This window comes from Leptopilina heterotoma, unplaced genomic scaffold, assembly GCF_015476425.1.
Source record: "Leptopilina heterotoma isolate Lh14 unplaced genomic scaffold, ASM1547642v1 Lhet_169, whole genome shotgun sequence".
NCBI classification, from domain to species: domain Eukaryota; kingdom Metazoa; phylum Arthropoda; class Insecta; order Hymenoptera; family Figitidae; genus Leptopilina; species Leptopilina heterotoma.
Genome location: NW_025110885.1, coordinates 1298885 through 1321868, shown reverse-complemented (window position 1 = coordinate 1321868; position 22984 = coordinate 1298885). Strand labels below are relative to the sequence as shown.

The window sequence follows — 22984 nt, the reverse complement described above, 5'->3', positions numbered from 1 at the left end:
CAAACTTTTATTATTATTATTATTATTATTATTATTATTATTATTATTTTTATTATTTTTATTATTTTTATTTTTATTTATTATTTTTATTATTATTATTGTTTTTATTATTATTCTCATTTCATTAATTGTGGTAATATTAAAGTTTAGAATATATTTATAATTTTTTTTAATCGTATTGGGGACAATATGTTATTCTGATACACTTTATTTATGAATCTGTGACATGCGGATAGATTATAATAAGACATTTTACAAAGAAGTCGGTAGCGTTATCAGTAGTTTGTAATTATTACGAAACGGTTTTAACATAGATCAGGAATTCCATTGAGTTATGTGTGTTAAGATTTCAGTCTACATTATAAACTTTTATTCTTCTTTTTATTATTATTATATTTTAATCTTTCTTAATTCTTGGAAATATTAAAGAGCAGATTATAGAAAATTACTTTCTTTATTAAAATTCTTATGAACAGAAATTATACGTAGAATTTTGACTTAAATAAAATTTTATTAATTTAACTTAGTTCTTGAATAAGATTAATTAAATATGTTAATTAAAATTTAATTGGTTTTCTGATTTTTAATGTTTAATAAAAGTATTTTTTGGATAGAAGTAATTAATTGATTGGTATCTTTTTAGATGCAAAAGCGCAAAGTACGTTGGATTGTTGAAATACCTGAAGATGCGGAAGGACAGAAACCAGTTGAATCACAAATTACGGAAACTAAGGGTAAGTTTTTGTTGTAATTATAAATTCTATTTTATTTTTTATTTATTTTTATTTGATTTTTATTTTCAATTATCTACTTGATTTTTATTCGCTAGAAAAAATATTCGGTAAAATTGAAATTATATTGACAATTTTCAGGCTTTGCACTCATCTAGACTAAAACCTATTTTTTTTATTTTTGCTATTTGGATACTTTTTTTTACATTTGTGACACTAAAAACTACTTTTATCTTTTTTTTTTTTTGAGAATTTGCACTTTAAATCCGCTAATAGTTAGAACAAAAAATATTACTCTAAAAAATTTTAATGAAATTCTTTGAAACGATTCAATTATTTTCAAAAATTGTGAGAAAAATTTTTAATTACTTTTAACAAATAATAAAATATTCTTCGCTGGAAGAACAAAAGAATTCAATTATTTAAAAAAAATTAATAAATGTCTTTCAAAAAATTCAATTATTTGAAAATATACAATTTTCATAAAATTTTGTTAAAAAAAGTTGTTAAGAAAATTATTTTAAAAAATTTGTAGAAAATTCTTGGAAAGAAATCAATTACTTTTAATGATTTATAATAAAATTTGTTCACAGGAATTGAATTGTTAAAAAAAAAATTAATAAAATTCGTTGCAAGAATTCAATTATTTTCATGAATAATAAATTCTTTGCAAAATTTCAATGATTTTTAATATAATTTTAAGTAAATTCTTCGAAAAATGTAATTATTAAAAAAATTTTATTAAATTTCTTTGAAAGAATTAAATTATTTTTTAAAATTTGGATAAAACTTTTCAGAGGAATTTAATTTTAAGAAATAATTAATTATTGTTGTATTTAAATAATTGAATTCTTGTTGAACTTTCTATGAAAAATTGATTTAAAAATGAATTATTAGTTAATATTTTAAATAATAATTCAATAAGAAAAAAGTGAATAATTATTTTTGATGGAATTCTATAAAAAAAATTATTTTTCGTTATTTAAATTAGAAAAAAGTCATAGAAATACTGAATCAAATTTTTGTGAGTCGACTAAAATGAGTATTTTTTTGTCGTCAAATGATTATTTTAAAATTAATTATCGAGTGCGAAGCCTGTATTTTATTATTATTTAAAGAAAAATTTAAAAGATGTAATTACATCGAGTAATAATTTTGTTTAAAAAAAGTAATTAATCGATGTAATTGCTTATGACAGTAATAACTCCGAAAGTAGACACACTTTTTAATAATATTTCATTAATATTACAATTTTTTGTTACACGAATTTTTAGTAATATACAATTCAGAGGAACAAAAAATACGAAAAGTGTGCGAAAAATATTTAAAAATTCAGACTCTCCCCAGAAGTTTTTATACGACACATCTTTCCACACGGTTTATGTGCGTAAAATTTTTTTTCTGAAAAATTGACGTGACATTTACTGAAATTAGAGAGAAAGCGTGTATATTGTGTACGATGGGATAAATTATAACTATAAGATCTGTCTGGGTGTTTTATTACTATGTTTTTCATTTTACAACCGTTTTACTATTTACAGAATTTTATTAATAGACGTGATATACTCGAATTCTCATTTTTATTCACGTTTCATCACCTTCGCTTTTGTTTATAAATTAAAAACTCGCGAGAAAAATCATTTTTGCACTTGGCTTCTGTTTTTTAAAAATATTTTTTAATTGCTTTTCTTCTCTTCTTGCTTTTCACTCTTGGAAACCATTTTTTTTTAATCTCAAACATTTTTCAATAATATAAATTTTCATGAAAATATAAAATTCTTCATAATCTAGGCTTCATAATCTAAAAATTATTTTATTTATTTATTAATCATTTATCAACCATTTACTTAATTTTACTATTTACCTTTGTTACTTTTATTTACGTATTTTTTTACTTTATGTAAGTGCAATGAAAAAAATTTAATTTATTCAAATAACCAATTACTTTCAATTACTGTTTATTATGAAATAAATATTTACTTGAATCAAATGTTATTTAAATCAATTAAATTTTATTTCAAAAAATAATTTCAGTATTTGACATAAATACTATTTAATTCATTTAAATAAAAATTGTTTGATTCAAGTTAATAAATTTGATAATGGATAAGTAATTCGTTATTTGAATCAAATACATTTTTTTCAAAAAAGAAAAAAAAAAGGAAATAAAGCGAATTGTTCATAAATATACACAAAGTGAAACGCTTATTATCGGTTAGATTCCTAGTGCAACAAATCAAGATGATATCACTTGGTTGTTGACATAGGAATGCTTGTGTATAATAATTCTCGCGCAGTTGTCCTGATTATGTTTCATTTATAAAGTCGCGAGTCATTAATAGTTAACCCCTTTATGCAGATCTGTAAATTGTTTTATATTCTTATGAGTAGGAAAAATGCAAAACTAAATTCATGTCTTTAGTTATATGCACAAGTTTTTACGTACAAGTTTCTGTTTTTTTTTTGTTCCTCATAAATTATTATTAAAAAGTGATTTTCTAACGTTGTTTGCTTTTTTGTTCCTTTAGAAAAAAGTCATTTTAAATTCTCAATATTGCAGAGAGAGAAAGAATGGTTGCTGTACTTTTTTTTTCTTTTGCTTGACGGTAATCGGAACCGGTCCCAGAATTTGAGAATCGCTTGAATGAAATACCATTTAAAATGACTTCGACACTGTGAGAATCTATATACAGTACTAACAAGGGGGTCCAGACCCCAGGAGAATGGTATTTACCTCTTGAAACTCCTGTTCGCCTGTTTACCTGTACCTTGTTGGGCCTTACTTCTAGTATTCAGTGAGGGGTCCCAAGTTTATATTCTCTTACATATTTTGCACGTATTGTGTGGTTCGTGGGTCCCATTTCAAACGGCAAACTCAAGGCCACGCTCATATATATACATATACCCATTTTGATAAGTCAATTATTTGTGATAATTAAAAATTAAATAATCAATTATACGACTTAATTAATTAGCAAAAAAGTTTATTAAATTTCGTAATTAAATTGATTTCATTTTTGATATAATTTTTATATTCATTTTTAAATATTTATTAATAATGTTACACAAAAAAAAAATTATTTGATTCAAAAAAATGTCTCTAAAGATTCGAAAGTACAAATGAACGACAATTTTTTTTATTCGTTGTTAAAATTAAAATTTTTTTTAGAAAATATTCTTTTTGGTAATTTAGAAAGTTTATTATTTTTGGGCTTTTCAAAAACACTTTACTTATTTAATATTCGCTACCATTTGGTAAAAAATCTAAAATTATTAAAATTTATCAAAAATTCGAAAAACCGAATTTCTTAAAATACAACATTTTTTCTTCTCTTTTATGGCATTTAGCTTCATTATTTTTGGGCTCTTCAAAAACACTTTACTTAAAAATTTTCGTTTATTATTACTTTTCAATCTTTAGGACATTTTTTCAATCAAAGAGTTTTCATTTGAATAAAATAAATTATAATTTGAACTAAATACCATTTAATTAACTGAAATATAAATTATTTGATTTTATATAAATATATTTATTGGAATCAAATAATTTTTATTTAAGTAAATTAAATAGTATTTGGTTAAAAATCTCAAATTATTGATTTAAATGTAATTTATTTGATTTAAATACAAAATTAGTTTTGATTCAAGTAAATATTTAATTGTTAATAAACAAGTAATCCGTCATTTAAATTAAATACATTTTTTTTAGTGTATTATTATATAAATACTTTTAGCATATCATTTTTATTTTTATAATTAAAATATATTGAATATATTTTAATTATAAAAATCAAAATTAAATTTTAATTAAACAAATTGATACAGTTTGATAAGGTTTTAAAAAAATATGAGAGATTTATTTTTTAACTTTTATTTTTTTCACAATGAAAACATAGAGAACTTGAAATTATAAAATCATTGAAAAACGTTTGATTTATGATTACAACTTTTGCTTATTTATATATTTTACAATTCATTCATGTTTCTTGGCTTATTTATATTTTGATATGTTTTCCCTTCATCTAAAACTTGAATCTATTCACTGGGTTTGTATTATGTGCGTGGGCTTTTATGACAATTTTGAATTTACATAATGCAAAATCTCATTTATATTTTACTGTTGATATAAACATTTGAACGATTGAAACTAATGCGCTTCATAAAAAAAAGAAAGAATTTTCAAATATTAATTTTATGCTTTGTAAATAAAAATCAAGTTTTCAAGCTTTACATTTAACTTTCAATTTTATTTACTATTTTGTTTCATTTTATTTATAGATCTTTTTAATTTTTATGATTTTTTATAGTATTCATAATTTTTAAATTTTAATTGCTTTTTAAATTTTAACTTTTTTGCTAAATTTAAATTTTAATTGAACAAATTTATTTATTAAAGGAACATGCTCTTTCGTTCGTAAATTAATAATTTTTTTTATATTTATAATACCTATAAAATGAATAATAATTAAACAAATAAAAAAATAAAAATTAATTAAATAATTATTTAATTCTAATTTAAATTTACTAAAGTACGAAACAAAAATTCTTTCTTTCTTATTCTAAAATATAAAGTTTTGCCACCTTTTAAAAACATTTATTTGTTTATCAAAATAGAAAGTTATTTAGTTATTTATTAACGTTCGAATGTTTTTCGGTTTTGAATTTGGCGCGTAAAGTTGAGGCCTTGTAATGCGGTGTGGAGGGGGCTTGAGGGGAAGATAGTGGGGCCTTTTCTCCTTGTCTGCGTCCACGGTTGCCAGTTTGTTTCACGCCACTCGAGCAGTAACCGGTGTTATTTTCTTTTTTTTTTTTACTTTTTGGTTAATAAAAAAAGAATGTCTCGTGAATACTTTTGATCTTTATACGTGTTGTGTAAATCAATTGTTGTGCTTGTCTCGCGCCTCATTATATGACAAAATCATGTCTTCCTGTGTTTAGAATCAATCTATTCCAATTACTCCAAAATGATACTTCTAAAGTTACTTCCTTCGAAACTTGTGTGTCGCATAGTTATCACGTCCTACTTTACTCAGTGTGCATTTAAAAGATAATGCATTTTCAGCAAAAAAAAGTGAGAGAATTAAAATAGTGGATAATTTTAATCAAGGTGAATCGAATATTGGTTATGTTTACAACAGTTACTTTCCCCATATGCGTGTAAAATATTGTCCGGTGTTGTGTTGTGAATCAACAAGTGTCATGGATTGATCGTAATTTCTTTTTTTAACAATACAATTTATCTTGAAGAAATTATAAATCATTGAGAATGACAATTATCAATTTTTGTTGATAGTGAAAATACTTTGATATTGAAAGATAATTTCATTGGATTATTGAAAAATTTGTGTTGTAAAACATATTCTTGAAATACAAGTGTGTGATGCTGGATGGTAAAAAGGAATATAGTCTTGTGTTTGTGTGTGCATATAATTAAAAAAAGTTTTTACCGCTTGCCGGCCAAGAGAACCGATCTGTGATCGTTTGTTCATCTCACGTGCCCTTGGATGAATATTACGTCAAAGATTTTGTCGTTGAATTCTCAAAATGGAAGTCGTTTATATAGGTGTGTACATGTTTTTCTTAAAAATGACATTTTTATTATTTTTTTTTGCATACTCCATGTAGATTATATTTTCCGATATATAGTATAGTTGCCTGCAGGAGAATGATCACCTTCTATTAACCTGTTCTTATTGCAAAAAAGTCGTCGCAAAGTTGGTACGTGGGGAACATTAAATAGACATGGTTTTATGTACTCTATAAATGAATTTTAAATTTCTATTCCTGGAGAAGAATATTTTTATTATCCTTGCGGTGATCTAACATGAATATTTAAAATTCTCGAGAATTATTAAATTGTCTTTCTAGACATTCATTTCATTGTCTTTATAAAATTTGCTTCTATTTGGATACTAAAAGCTAATTTTTCCATGTTTGAGAATTTACAATACTTTAAATTTGTTAACAGTTGAAATAAAAAAATTATTTAAAAAAATTTGAATAACATTATTGGAAACAATTTAAAACATTTTATTAAAATTCTTTCAAGCTATTCAATTATTTTTACAAATTTCTCAAAGTTCAATGACTTTTAATACTTAATATTTTAATAAAAAAGTTTCTCAAAAGAGTTGAATAATTTAAAAATTTTTTTTTACAAAATTCTTCACAAATATTCAATTATTTTCATAAATAAAAAAAGTTTCACAGGAATTTAATTATTTAACACAGAATTTTCCTAATATTTTCCGAAAAAAATCAATTATTTTAATAGATTTTTATAAAATTCTTTGGAATAATTCAATTATTTTTTAAAATAATAAAATTCTTCTCAGGGATTTAATTATTTTAGAAAATTTTAATGAAATTCTTTATAATAATTGAATTGTTTTCAATATAATTGTAATAAAATTTATTAAAGAATTAAAATTATTTTCATAAATAATATGTACAAATTTCAAAGATAAGTTTAATTATTTAAAACACAATTTTCATAAAATGTTTCGAAACAAATCAATTATTTAAAGAATTTTTTAAAATTCTTCTCAAGAATGCATTTATTTTAAAAACTTTATTAAAATTCGTGTCAAAAATTCAATTATTTAAATAAATAATATAAAACTTATCTCAGGATTTCAATATTTTGAAATATTAAAGTTTTGAATAATTTTATTTATAAATTTCAACAACAAAAAAATGATTGAATTTTGAAAGAATTATTTTTTGTAATTTTTTAGAAATAGTTTAATTTTAAAAATGCTTTAGATTGAAATCATTTGAAATATTTTAATTCCTGTAGACAAAATAAATGGGTATTTAAATAGTTATTTAAAAAAATTATTCAATTTTTAATGTAATTAATAAATTATCAAAAAAAATTGAGGCGTCAAGTTTATTTTTTCGATAGCTAAGTTTACTACTTTTTTACTACTTTTTTTCTGTCTTTAAGCAACTTTTTTAAAATTAATTATCGAGTACGTAGCCTGCAATTTCTAAAATTATCTTTAAAAGATAAATTAATTTTAAAAATATAAAAATGATTTTATAAATTTTAGATTTAAAAACTTGAAATTAAATTGCATAATGTTTATAGAATTGTTTGCAAACGATAATAATTATTATTTTCGAAAGAATTAAGTTTACTTTGCATTTCAATTTGATTACGTATAACCAAAATTGATTGATTGGAATTTTGTAATATTTTGAAATTAATTACAATTTGCTCCATATGCAGATTATGAATTCTCACTTTACATTAAATATATAACACGAAATATTAATCTACCTGGATACTTATTACTCATTAGTTTCAAATCTTAAAAATGGGTTTACTAGTTTTATGTTTTCATGTCTCATTAAGATAATCCGGACTTATTCACTTTTAATGACAGTTAATATTATTAGTTTTAAAAGTTACTTCGCCTGTCGTATAATAATTAAACGTTTTGTATCTCAAATAATAAAATAAATAAATTACCGATTGCAATAAAAATAAAAATCGATTTTTTTTATACTGACGCAAAATAGAATTGGTAGAATTAAATTGAAAATTCAGAACTTTTATTACAATAATTGAAATGTTGGCTCAACATTTATAGAATTTTTCCCAGTGAGAAAACTTGATCCTCATCAGTAATTGGATAGTCTTTCGTTTGAGTTTACTGCTTATTATCTATTTCATTCTTCTAGTCATTTATACAGTGTGTAGTGCAATATTACATTTCTTGTATTTGCATATTTTACACTAGAGTATTAGGGATGTTTTTATCTTATCATCGACCTACTTGAGCAAATACATAATTTATTGTTTTGAAGAACAAAAAAATTTCCAAATAGTGATACTTGAAAAATTAACGGATTAACTAATTTAATTAAAAGTTTAAATGGAAAACAGTTCAGTAATTTTTTTCTACACAAAAATTTTCAATTGCATCGTAACTTGCATTTGTGTATATTTTGTATTTTTAATTTCGGCCTCTTTTACTTTGATCTTGAATTCTTGGTATGTTTTTCATTCACATGGTGCTTTCTACCCCATCCTTGTTTTTATGAACCTTCTTGTGTGTTTAAGATGCGTTTTTTTTTGTTATCATGTTCCCAGAAACATCTGGTTTTTCATTATTCTTGGATTGCTTGGTTCCTGTCTTTTTTTTCTTTTCTAAATTTGAATTTTTATGAGATTTCTTATCTAAATTTTTTGATTCTTCTACATTCTTGTCACATACGATGCGGTGTATTTTTAAAACATTTTTGTGAATTTGTTTAATTTTTTCTATAGTTTTTTTCGATTTGTATTTTCGTATTCTCGAATGGTTATTGGGTTATTTAGTCTGATTGGATTTTGTTTGTATTGTTTTGGAATAAGAACACGTATTCAATTAACGTGTTTCATTCATTATTCAAATTGATTTCTTGTATTATGAAGTATCGGTTATTAACTGACAAGGAGGTCATTAATAAAAAAAAGTACGTTAAAGATTATGATGATGAATGAAAAATACTCCGTTTGCTAATTCGTGTTTTTTAGCTTTTAGAACCGTTTCTCTAGTTAGTGGAGTTTGTATATATAGTTTCTAGAAAAAAGGATGCTGAGTAAAAAGAGGATTCTTTTTTTCCATGAAGAAAATTTATTATCTTTTTGTGTTGAGAAAAATCTTTAAATGGAGTTTTTGATAAAGAAATATAAGGGTGTTTTGTTTTCTTTTAATAAACTTTTTTGCGCACGTACGTATTCATACAGCAAAAAAAAAAATTAATTATAACGGGGAAGAAGGCGCAGTCTAGTCGTGAGCTCGATTTTCATATCCTTGTCACTCTTATCCAATTACTGGCACCCCTTTTGCATTGTGAACTCATTTACTTGTTAATTAGCTCGTTTGTAAATGTGACACGTACCACCCGCTCGAGGAACTACGTTAATCTGGGTTAATATGGGTAAAATAAGAACTAAACCTAGAAACTTAACTGTTGATCTCGCGATATTAGTTAACATCCCACTGAGTAATTTTCCCTTTAATAGTTCAATCGATTCCTCTTAATGTACCTACACCAATTTGAAAATTGTAATTTTCTGTAGATTGTTGGGAAAAGGGTGGAAAGTAGAAATTTATTTTTTAATAAGTAGTAGTCTATTGAAGTAGGAACATTAATTTTGAAATGCAAAGCACTTTAGTCTCTCAAGTGATAAATATGAAGATCCACTGAAAGTAGTAGTTATGCGACACAAAATATATATTTTTTTAAAATGAAGTGCGTGTCGACAAAAGCCCTTAGTGGTTGAACTCTTGTCTGCTCATTTGTACAATTATGCGTTGTAATAAACTTGTAGAGTTTGAATAGTGCGCGCATGCTTCTCCCTTTCATGAACACGAGGATAACCACTGTATATCTGAGTTGAGTGAACTGTATCAAATTACATAACTTGCAAAATAAGCAAAGATTAAAAAGAAACAAGTATTTCATTTTGTGACACATAAGATGCAGCTGCTGTCTTATAGTCATCAATTCTTACATGAAAATTTCTATCTTAGTTAAAACTATATCTACATGACATGATAAACTCGTTTTTAAGCTCAATTTCTTTGCTTTTTACGAGCGAATTCCATTTGTTTAAATAATCACCCTTTCAATTTATTAATACTCTTTAACTATGTTATTTATTATGGTATGTTCACTCCTCGGATAGTATGACTTCTCTATTTTTAACTCGACTTTTTTCGAGTCTTAAAGTCGATCCTAGATCTGAATGATGTCGGTTATGTTATATTAGTTAAATTAATAATTTTCAGTTACAAATATATTTGATAAAATCGTTTGGAGATGAATGAATGAGTGTACGATATTCATTTGAATGGGGCAGCTATTTTTTGTTCGCCCTTTTTTTTATTGTGAAGGAATCGCGTAACATTTAATAATTCGGGTCAATTTTTGTTTGATGAAAGATTTCTCTTACACGGGATGCATTTAACACGGTCATTAAATTGGTCGGACGGAAGAGTCAAAAGAAGTACTTTACAAGTACTCAGTATTCGAAGAGATACCCATGCAAGAGACTCAACCGTCTCTTCATTAACAGCCAGACGTCAGGTCAATTGAAAGCGAAGTAGACTGATTTATCTTCCTTTCGCTTTACTGTATATTCAGTATTCACTGACCTGAAAATTGTATAGTGATTTTCGGTTAAATATTCTATTACTCGCTAAACAACATATTTTTATTAACTGTGCACTCAAAAAAATTTGATTCATTCAATTCATTTTTAATTACATTTCTTGAATGAATTTAATTATTATCAAAAATTTTAAAATTTCAAAACTAATTATCAAGCACGAAGCCTGTGTAAATTATTTAAGAAATTATGTTAATTTGAATTTAATAAAACATGGCAATATGAATTTTTTTATGATTCTAACAAATTAATTAAATTTTTCTGTTTGAGGTTTGATTTTTAAAAAATTCTAATTGATTTTAGTGGCTTAGAGGAAAAAAATGTTAGTTAATACATTTCTGAAAAGGAAAAATTCTTGCTTAAAAATAGTAGTATTTATATAAATTTTTTTTAGATACAATGTAAGTTTAATTAAAATTGGCTAAAATAAGAATTCGAAAATTATCAGAAAATAATTTTACGTGTTTTGGAATTTATCTGTTGGTACAAGAGAGAGAGAGATTTAAGAGATTTTTGATGACCAAACAGAGGGTTTTTTTTGTGGAAATCACTGAAAGAACTCGTTATTCCACTTTTGGTTCTATAAAGGTTTTGAGAATAAGAAGTTTGTTATTTTGCAAGGAGCAAAAAACAGTCAAGCGTGAGTCGATTGTATACTTTAATCTAAGAGCGAAATACGTGATCTCCATGGGTTATATAGAAATGTATAGGGAAGAACGTCCCATTCACTCGTTCACTTGTTGGCTCATTCATACATTCTCAAGTAGGCGTAGGTCATTCGCACTATATATTCTAATAATTTCATAAATTTCTATCGTAGTCATCTATATATGTACAGCTCCCTTACTTTAGAATATAATCTCTACTTGTTTTGTTAATTATATTCTTCATTAATTTAATTTCGTATATTACTACCAAATGGAAATTTCAATGAAAATCGAGTTAAAATTTTCGTTGATGGATATTTTTTTAATGGATCCTGTAAATTTAATTTTATATTTTTCTTATAATTCCAGATGAACGGGAGGATGTGCAAAAGAAGACGTTTGCAAAATGGATAAATTCACAACTTCTTAAGGTAAAGTTTATTCTTCTTATTTATTATTGATTGATCGATTTTTATTTCTAATAATATTATTTCTCTGCAGAATAATCATGAACCAATTGCGGATTTGTTTGTCGATTTGCGAGATGGAAATCGTCTTTTATCCTTATTGGAGGTTCTTACGGCCAAGGGATATGTGAGTTTTCTTTTATTATACTTTTTTTGTGATTTGTATTGTATTTTCTTTTAATTCGTACGGTACTTTATTTTAATTTGTATTGTATTTTATTCTACGTAATTGTGAATTTCAGAAAAGAGAACGTGGTCGTATGAGAGTTCATCATCTGAATAATGTGAATAAAGCATTGCAAATTCTCGAGCAAAACAATGTAAGTTTATTTTAATTTTTCAATATGTTTAAAAAATCGATTATTATTATTTTGAATTCCACATTTTATTTATTGTTTTCTGTATATTCAATAAACAATCAATAATTACAGGTGAAACTTGTCAATATCAGTAGTAATGATATCGTTGATGGAAATCCAAAATTAACTCTCGGCTTAGTGTGGAGTATCATTTTACATTGGCAGGTTAGTTGACAATCAATTTCATCAGATGCAATTAACCACAACTAATTTTTTACATTCTAAAATTATGATTACTCTGTTAATAGGTTCAATATCACTTGAAAGATTTAATGTCAGAATTACAGCAGACAAATTTGGAGAAGACACTTCTTGCCTGGTGTCGACAACATTCACAGGTAAATTTTTAATGTTCATTTGCATTAATATTTAAATAAGACAAGAGATTAATTAAAAGAATAAAATAAGATATTCTTTAAATTTTTATTTAGAAAAAAATTTGATTTCAAGTTTAAAATACCGTTTATTTTTGTTTTAGAATTATCCAGGTGTTGATATAAAAAATTTTACAACATCTTGGTCAGATGGATTGGCATTCAATGCACTTCTTCACAGGTGGAAACCGCAGTCATTTGATTTTAATAATATTTCACGTAAACATCCAAATGCACGATTAGAACACGCTTTTCGTTTCGCGCAGGAACATCTTTCGATTGAACGACTTTTAGATCCAGAGGGTAATTTAATTTACACATAATTAAATTTTGCGAACAAATAATAATAAGATTGTTTTGTATTTATCTTCCTGTTATTATGCTTTTTTTCTTTTGCAGATGTCAATACGGCAGTGCCTGATAAAAAATCAATAATGATGTACGTCATGTGTCTTTTTCAATCGTTACCTCACTCTGGTGATGATGTTTCTGCTATTGATATTTCCACCGCTAGTGATACTACAAGTCCTGCTACTACTCCAAGCGCAGAGGTAATTAAAATAGACACTAATTTGTATTTCTTTAAAAATTGTTTTTGCAATTTTTTTATTAAAATTCACTTCAATTAAACTAGAAACTTTTAAATTAATTGCATTAAAATTTAAAAATTAGGAAAGATAAAATAAGAAGAAATTAAGATTAAAAAATTAAACGAAAAAAATAAACAAAACTTTTATTAATTTACATTTACTAATTTGCCTTTTTATCAATTAATTTGAAATGTTTTAATTGTATTGGCTAACAACCGATTATATTAACAATTTGTTTTAGAGTTCATTATCGTTTACGAATTTTGAAGTGCCAACTTCAAGACCTATGAGCCTCGCTACTAATGTTTCGGTTGAATTGGGTGGTTATCAAGTTGCGCTTGAGGAAGTTTTGACTTGGTTATTGGGTGCTGAAGATAAATTAAATCACGCCCCGGAACCTGGCGATACTTTAGAAATCTTGAAAGAACAATTTCACGAGCATGAAACATTTTTAATGGAATTATCTGGACATCGAGATGGAGTCGGCGCTGTTTTAGAGGAAGGCGCACGACTATTGGCAGATGGAGGTTTACAAAAAGATGAGGAGCATGAAGTGCGAATGCAAATGTCCTTACTTAATTCACGTTGGGAAGGACTTCGAATGCGAGCAATGGAGCGACAAACAAAAATTCACGAGGTAGTTTTCTTCAATTTAAATCTATATTAATACTCGTTAATATTAATAATTTCTCGATTTTAAGTTAGTTGTTAATTGTTTTTTTGTTTCCTAACTTTTTAAATAATTTTTCTTATTAAATATTCTGAATTTTAAAATTAATATTGAAATTAAGTGAATTCTTGCAAAGAATTTTGTGAAAATTTTTAAAAATAATTGAATTGTTTTGAAGAATTTTTTTTGAAAATAATAGAGTTTGTTTTAACTCTAATTAAACATTTTGAAAGTAATAGAACTTTATGAAGAATTTAATTTTTTTAATTTATCGTATTTGTCAATAATTGTAATTAAAACATTTGATTATTGAATTTTATTACAATTTTTTAGAAATAATTGAGTTCTTACCAGAATTGTTTATTAAATTTTATTAAAATTATTCATAGAAAATTAAATTCTTTTAAAAACATTCTTCATGTTTTTTTTAAAATAACGTCGTTTTTTTAAACAATTTTAATTGAAACTATTAAAAATACTTGAATTTTACGAAGACTTTTGTTTAAAGTTTTTTTAAATAATCGTGACTTTTAATTATTGTTAATAAAAATTTATTTAATTTTATTATAAAATTTTTTGGAAATAATTAAATTTTTCACAGAACTTTATTATAATTTTTGAAAATAACTGAATTATTTCTAGGAATTTTATAAAAATTGTATTGAAAATAATTGAATTCCTGACAAAAATTGTGTTCATAAAAATAATTGAATTGCTTGGAAGAATTTTATTATTCATTAAGAATTTTATTATTTAATAACAATTCAATAATTTCATAAATAATAAAGCTCTCCGTAGAAATTAAATTATTTTTCAAAATTTTATTAAAATTCTTTTGCTAGAATTCAATTATTTGGATAAATAATAAAGTTCTTCCCAAAAATTCAATTATTTTCATAAATAATCAAATTTGTCCGAGTATTTCAATTATTTTTATAAACAATAAGATTTTTTGAAAATAATTGAATTCTTCACAGAACTTTATTATAATTTTTGAAAATAACTGAATTATTTCTAGGAATTTTATAAAATTTGTATTGAAAATAATTTATTTCCTGAGAAAAATGTTATTGTTTATAAAAATAATTGAATTGCTTGGAAGAATTTTATTATTTAAGAAAATAATTTCTTACGTACGATTTTGAAAAATAATTGAATTTTTGCGAAGAATTGCAGTATTTACGAAAATAATTAAATTTCTGCTAAAAATATTGTTATTTATGAAAATAATTGAAATTTTGCAAAGAATTTTATTAAAATTTTTGAAAATAATAAACAATAATAATCAATAATGTATTTAATAAGTGGATTTTTTAAATGTTGATTTATTCAAAAATAGAAATTGATATTTTAAAATAAAAAAATTTTGTAACTTGCATACGATTAATAAATTGAACGTAGCGTTTCGCATGGTAACGCGCGTAATATTTGCTATTTAATAAATAAAGAGAAAACTTATTTTTAAAGGTAAAAAGAAAACTCATTTTATTTTTAAAGAAAAAGACTAAATATTTTATATTTAAAATAAAAAAATATTTGATATTCTAATAAAGTAACTTTATAAATAGATTTTGATGGGAAAGCAACAAAGTCAATTGGATTCTTTGAGACAATGGTTGACAAAAACAGAAGACAAAATTTCTCACATGGCTGACGTTGAATCGAAACAATTATCTTTAGAGGAGCAAATAAAATTATTGGATGAATTAGAGGAGAATATTCAGGGACAGCAAAATGTTGTAGATGGATTAAAGAATATGATTGTTGTGGTTGATGAGGATAATTCTGAAACTGTATATGCTGAGATGGAGGATCAACTTTCAGCTCTTGGAGAACGTTGGACTCATATTTGTCAATGGAAGCAAAAACGAAGGCACGATTTTGAAATACTCTCTCTATTATGGAAAGATGCAATGGAGGAGTATAAAAAATTGGTAACACGACTTAACGAAACGGAAATTACATTAAAGCAAATGGAAGCAAGTCCCGCTTCAGAATTGGGTGAAATTTTGGAGAGAATAAAGAAAATGCATTTTCTTAAAATTGAAATGGACATTAATCAGAAAAAAATTGTTACACTCCAAAAATCAATTCAAGATTTTGATGGACATGGGTCTTACAAAGAGTGCAGTAATTTGTTGGAAAAAATTGAAAATCTTCAAGATCGATGGGAAGCTATTGGACAAATTATGGAAGTACAGAGTCAAAGGGTATGTACATATTTTTAACTAATTTTTCTTTATTTTAATTTTCATTCTAAAATTTTATATTCTTTGTACTAAAAATAGATTTCAAATTCTGGATTTGAATTTGATTTGACGAGCAACACCCAAGCAAATGTGACAAGCGGAAATGACTGGATGTCAGAAACAGTAACGAGTATTGCTTATAAAGAAGAACTCGCAGAAGGGGTTCGTATTCTTCTGATTTTGGTTTAAAAATAAATACTTATTTAAATGAAAAAAGAAATAAAGTAAATTCTTTTCTATTTCAGATGCACAGTGATTCAAAGAAACGTCGAATTGATAGTGCAACAAAACAGGAATTTGAAACCTTGTTGCAAAATTTATACAAATGGTTAGATTATGTCGATTTGGAAGTTGGACGTTCGGAGGGTGTTTTTGATGAGTTGAGTGTTGAAGAGAAAAAGGCAATTTATGAAGAAAAATTTACAGATTTGCAATCCCATCAGGGTGAATATGATAAAGCGCTTGAAATTGGAAAAAAACTTCTTCAAGAAATCGATCAAATTAATGAGCCAGTTGAAGATGAAGATTTAAAACTCAGAGATCTACAAAATCGTTGGAAAGCTGTCAACGCTAGATTGCAAACAATTAAGGATAAAGTTGATTTATTATTAGAGTTGAAACAATTTCAAACAGATTTAGCCAGTGTACAATTATTGCTCGACGGCTATATGAAATGGTTTGATGCGAATCAGGAGAGCAATCAAATAGAACTTTTCAGAGTAAGTCATTATTTTCCCATTTATTTTGTGGTTACTTACTAATTGTTCTAGATTAAATGATTATATATCAATTAAATGATCATTAATTTCCTTCAGGTAAAAGTAAAATCGATGAAATCTTATGAAGAACGTGTTCAAAAATTAATTGCTAAAGCTAAAAAATTAAGTGCGACGCAATTATCACCTGAAGACAGTGAAAAGTTGCAGATCAGTATTGATAAATTTATTAAAGAATGGGATGAATTATTGAAGAAGTAAGTATAATCTAATTTGATTTGAAAAATTTAATTCGCTTGAATGGAAATTCACTTTAAAAAAAACTAGATTAAATTAAATTCTTTTTTCAATTAAAATATCAAATTGACAAGTGAATTTTTTTATAATTTTCAGATTTTCCAATCGTTTAAATGAGTTAAACGAAGTTGTCGATAAAACGCCACCTAAGAAATATAATGAAACAATTGCCAATTTGCTATCTTTTATAAACAATGTGGAAGGAGTATTATTATCAGAGCACGCTGTAATGTCTGACGATGTAACAATGCAGGATCAAATGAAAAAATTGACGGATCTTCAGGCTTCGTTGAAAACACATCAAATAAACTTCGATTATGTCAATAGCATTGGTCAAGAATTGATTTTAAAACAGGATTCTCAATGCCAAAAAGTAAAAGAAGAATTGCAAGATCTGAACACAAAATGGAGTGACATTCCTATTATTTTAGAAGAGAGACAACAAAAGCTTGCAAAAGGTTTGCTTTTGAATTTATTATTCGTTTCTTTCAATATTTAGATAGACATTATTTCAATACAATAAAAGTTCGTTTTTATCTTTTTATACGTAAATTATTGAATTTATTCAATATTATTATTATTGCAAACTAAATAACTAACTGTTGGGAAATATTTCCAAAAATAAGTTATTTCATTATGAATATTAATTTAATAATTAAATATTTCCGTTCCAGATATTGAAACCGTGAAACTATTCAATGTTGAACTTAAAGATCTCGAAAATTGGTTAAATAGTAAAGCGCGACGTTTGAAAGAAATATGTGAAGACGCATTTGTTAATGATGTTGCGACGACTGAATTGAAATTAAATGAAGGCCGCGCCTTTTCCGAAGAAGTCAATCAAACTAAGCCGAGAATAGAAAATCTTCAAACAACCGCCAATAGACTTCTGGAAAATTCCGAGCCCAATTTCGCAAGTGTGTTAAACAATCAGTTGCAAAATATTTCACATAAATGGAATGCCATTGTGGACGGAGCAAAACATCAGGTTGATAAATATGAAAATGCTTTGAAGAAAAATGATGAGGTAAGAAAAATATTCAAAAATTCCTATTTTTTAACAATAATCACATTAGTTTATTTCAGGTTTGAATTAAATAAATTTATTGGTTTAAAATTGTTTAAATTTAATTAGTTTCAATTTATGTTTAAATTTATTAAATTTCAATTTATGTTTGAATTTATTGTTTAAATTTTTTGCAATCCAGATTATAAATGGAATTGAAGATTTCACAAATTGGCTATCAAGTTTAGAAAAGGAAATACCGAATGAGGGAAAAATAACTTCATCTGTTGAGCTTTTTCAAGCTCGTGGTCGATATCAATTGTTAAAAGATAAAATTGACAGACGAGTGGAAGAGTTTCGAAATCTCAATGAGCTTGGCAATGACAAACTTCTAAGTTCAGAAGGTTCATCTGTTCACGAATTGGGAAGGCGATTCACGTATTTAAATGCAAGATGGACGGACGTTACGGATCGTATTTATGAACGTTATAGACAATTGCAGAATGCTAGTCATGAATACGGAGAGTTTCGTGCATTAGTTGCCCAGGAAAGTGATTGGTTAGATAAACTTGAAAAGAGACTAAAAAAATCAACAAAAAGCGCTGACGCTGAGGAAATATCGGAAGAACTTGATGTGAGTCAATAAACAATTGTTAAATTTCATAACATATTTAAAGAATGTTTTTTAATTATATTTTTTAAAATATATTTTTTAAATATATTTTTTAAATATATTTTTTTAAATATATTTTTTCAAATATATTTTTTAAATATGTTTTTTCAATTATATTTTTTCAATTGTATATTTTATAAATATATTTTTTCAGTTATATTCTTTAAAATATATTCTTTCAAATATTGATTGTATTTTTTCAGGATTTAGAGAATTATATTCGAAATCATCCGGACTCCCGCTTTGATAAATTACAAGAAATTGGAAAACAACTTGTTGACAGCGACATAATGACGCGTACTATTCAAAGTGACGTTGAATCATTAACAAGCCGTTGGGGTAGTTTAAATAAACAGGTATTATTTTTTAACGTTTAATTTCGTTTTATCTTACGATAATTTATTGCTTTTATTTCTATAATTAATATTCTATTGGAAAATAGGCAGGCGAACGCACAAAGCAATTGGAAGGATCAGTGAAGCAAGCACAACAATCAGAAGGGCGTATTCAAGCTCTTCAACACTCCTTAACGCAAGTGGACTCCGTACTTACTGCTCGTCTCGACTGTGATCTGACGGCTGATGATTTACCTCATGACTACCAGGTTTTTAAATTTTTACCCAATTTTTTAACGTCAGTAAAAAGTTCGTTTTTTTAAGAAGATACTTTTTTCTAAAATTTAAGAAATTAAAAAAAAAATTTTAAAGAATTTTCTAAAGAAAAAGGGAAGTTGTATTAAAAACAATTTGATAAATTCTTTCTATTATTTAAGAAACTAATGGACGAAATGGAAAGTCAAGAGTCAACCCTCCAAGAAATGGCCAACCAAATTGAAGCGTACAAAGCAACGGGAAAACAAGAAGCTGCTTCACGACTTCAAGAACAAATGATTTTAATTGGACAGAAATTTTCTGAAGTACAAAGGAAATTCCAACGATTCCGTAGTCCAATTAATTTGGAGCCAAGATTGTCGAGAGCATTGAGAGAACTTCGAGGCATTGAGGAAGCTACTTGTTTATTGGAACTAGCTTCCGAAGATCCCGAAGCTATTGAAGGACAATTGAAACATTGCTTGGTAAGAATATTTATTTAATTTTAAGAAAAAGAAAAGAAAATAATTTCGAAAATATATTTTATATTAAAAATAAAACATTTTTTTTTAGCGTTTCTATCAAACACTAAGTGAAATCAAAAGTGAAATAGAAACAATAATTGTAACCGGCAGAAGATTAGCTGAAGAAAAAACTGTTCCTGATCCAGATGAATTGACAAATCGTATAGACACCCTTAAAGATTTATACAACAAGGTACGATTCAATTTTTTTTAAACTTTAATTCACATCGTAAAAAATATTTACAATTATACATATTAAAACATTTTTTTAAACCTGTTTATAACATTTTTTCAATATTTTAAAAATATTTTTAAAACATTTTTAATTATTTTTAAAGAAAATTTTTAAATTTTAATAATTATTACACCACTTTCTAAATATTGAAATAAAATTTTATGAACTTTTGTTTGTAATCACAGTTGGGACAACATATAACGGAAAGCAAATCTATTTTGGAAACGGCACTAGATTTGTCTCGTGAAATGTTCAAGCACATGTCATACATTAACATGTCAATTGAGAGTATAAATAAGGAGTTGGATAATCAAAAAACTATGCCTGATTTACCTGTAAATGCTATTTACGTAACGGTAAGAAGAAGAAATGCTTTTAAAAAAAAATTTAATCATAATTATTCGCTGTTATGTGATGTTAAACTGCTTTTTTTCTTTCACTAATTTCTTAGGAAACTCTGATGGAAGTAATTCCACGGCTACATGTTGTAAGAGACAAGTTATTTAGATCTCAAGATGAATTTTCAAAACTGTGCGATCCATCGTATATGGAGCAATTTAGAGAAAGATTGACGGAACTCGTCAAACGATTAGCAAGCACTGAAAAAAGATTGCGAACGTGCTGTGGATCAGAGGTACATTAATAATCAATAGCAATATTAACAAAGGAATAATAAATTTTAATTTTAATTTTAATTTAATTTTACTAATTTTTATTTTTATTTATTATTTATGATTTATTATTTATTTTTATTTATTGAAATATTAATTGTGCATTAATATGAAATGGACGATTTTTTCAGGAGCCGAATGTTGACGAAATAAACGCTTGGTTATTCCAAATAGAAGACAAACTGAAGAAACTTGATAATATTCCATTAGAACAATTAAATGAATCTCACTTGGAACAATGCAAGGTAATTCGTCTCGCAAAATATTTCTGAATATATGAATAATTTAGAAACTTGGAAACTTAATTTATGATTCTGTTTTAACATTAAATTATAATTGAACTGTTGTTTTTTCTGAACTTACATTTAATTATTATGTATTTTATTTTCAGTCTTTACAAAATGAAATGGTGGAGACAAAATCGAAAGTCATTCAACTTCAACGTTACTGTTTTTATCCAAAAGTAGCGGCCGTTTGTGAAAAATGGGAAGATATCTCGAGAAGAATTCAAGTAAGTACTCTGAATATTATAATTTTGAATTCTGTTTTATCCAAAGAAAACTGATGTTACGCGTTTACTTTCTTTGCTTATTCCTTTGTGTTTGCTTTTTCATAATATTGGCTTGCTTTTTATAACAATTGGTATGTGAAATATTTGTGCTTTAAATATTATTATTGCACATATCCTTCAAATTAAAACATAATTCGTTTCTTGTATTTAAATACGAAATTATTCGATTCGTTCAAAACCTTTGTTTTTTGATTTTTTAAATTAATTTAATTATTCGTCTGCTTATAAATAATTTCAATTATTTTTATTCTATTTATTTATTTTTATTTTATTTACTTTTATTTTATTTATTTCATTTTTTTCATTTATTTTATTTGCTTTATTTACTTGATCTATTTTTTGATTGAAGGAAAGGAAAAGCAGTTTCGAATAATTTTTTTTAAATGCAAATCTGTTTTTTACTTTAATGCAAAGAATATTTAAACCAATAACAATGTTGTAACCAATCTTTAAATTTTTTTGTTTATTTCATTATAAAAATATGCTTGATTTATGAAAATGTGCTTTAATTATAAAGAAGATTGCTTTTTTGAATTAATTGTCAACTTTGCTTTGGCTTTTTCAAATTACTCTAAACACACTGACAATCATTGAAAAATTACCTCTGTATTTCACAATTACTTAAATAAGTCATTTTGTAAACCAAGTATTTTAAAAATCGTATGTAACGTACATAGGATTTTTAATTTTTATATTTCTTATTATTTTTAAACTTCGCATTGGGAGATAAATAATGTTTCAAGGATTAAATAGCATTACTTTTTGATGCTACGATTCTTTGCAAGTAAGCAACAAACGAGAGAATAAATATATTCGATTTTGTAACTAATGTAAAAAATATAAAATAGTTTTTTTTATAATTACGAAAATTAATATTTAAAGAACAAAAATTTTAAATGCGCATTAAGTATAAGAATTATTAACTAATAATAGTAAATATAAAAACTATTAGTATTATATTTAAATAAAAGTATAAATATAAAGTGAAAATTATTATCCAAGAGGTGTCGTCTGCTTATAATTGAAATTACTTTTATAAACAATTGCACATAATACACCTATATGTAAATATATTGTCAGCACGTGATTGTCGCAAAGTTTGGTGGAATGGACCGAATGAAATATTGATAGCACAACACCAACACAATGTTCAATAATATGTCTCTCCCCTTGAAAAGATTGTACTCCTTAAATGGATGTGTTCCTAAAAAAAACAATGAATTATCCTGACAAATAATAATTGGTTTGAAAAAAACGGATGTTGAGAAAAAAAAAGCAAATTTTTTTGCATTGGTGTCGGATGAAGAACATAAAAATATTTTGTTTCGTTCGCACTGTGAAATGCATAGTTAATTTCTTCTTGGTCTGGTTTTCTTTTTATCACCTCATTAACCCCGCTATTCCATCTAACAGTGCATTTGTGAAATATTTGCCAAAAAAAAGCTT

At 25.4% G+C, this 22984-nt stretch overlaps 1 protein-coding gene across 8 annotated transcripts in view; it reads left to right on the top strand.

The window, feature by feature from the left end:
- LOC122499558 (dystrophin, isoforms A/C/F/G/H-like) overlaps positions 1-22984 on the top strand; it is a 557697-nt gene that overhangs the window by 5013 nt on the left and 529700 nt on the right. For 7 of the 8 annotated variants that reach the window (XM_043607986.1, XM_043607985.1, XM_043607988.1 and 4 more), the window contains 24 exons: positions 644-734; positions 11916-11977; positions 12048-12140; positions 12256-12333; positions 12445-12537; positions 12621-12710; positions 12851-13049; positions 13146-13297; positions 13578-13973; positions 15575-16216; positions 16295-16417; positions 16501-16974; positions 17071-17228; positions 17365-17726; positions 17943-18295; positions 18477-18908; positions 19151-19303; positions 19390-19551; positions 19720-20022; positions 20111-20254; positions 20482-20652; positions 20748-20930; positions 21099-21212; positions 21359-21478. In XM_043607986.1, the coding sequence (XP_043463921.1) occupies positions 644-734; positions 11916-11977; positions 12048-12140; positions 12256-12333; positions 12445-12537; positions 12621-12710; positions 12851-13049; positions 13146-13297; positions 13578-13973; positions 15575-16216; positions 16295-16417; positions 16501-16974; positions 17071-17228; positions 17365-17726; positions 17943-18295; positions 18477-18908; positions 19151-19303; positions 19390-19551; positions 19720-20022; positions 20111-20254; positions 20482-20652; positions 20748-20930; positions 21099-21212; positions 21359-21478 (5148 nt within the window). Of the gene's footprint in view, positions 1-643; positions 735-5467; positions 6295-11915; positions 11978-12047; positions 12141-12255; positions 12334-12444; positions 12538-12620; positions 12711-12850; positions 13050-13145; positions 13298-13577; positions 13974-15574; positions 16217-16294; positions 16418-16500; positions 16975-17070; positions 17229-17364; positions 17727-17942; positions 18296-18476; positions 18909-19150; positions 19304-19389; positions 19552-19719; positions 20023-20110; positions 20255-20481; positions 20653-20747; positions 20931-21098; positions 21213-21358; positions 21479-22984 lie in introns of those variants that run through there. The other variant, XM_043607991.1, reaches the window with a different exon arrangement.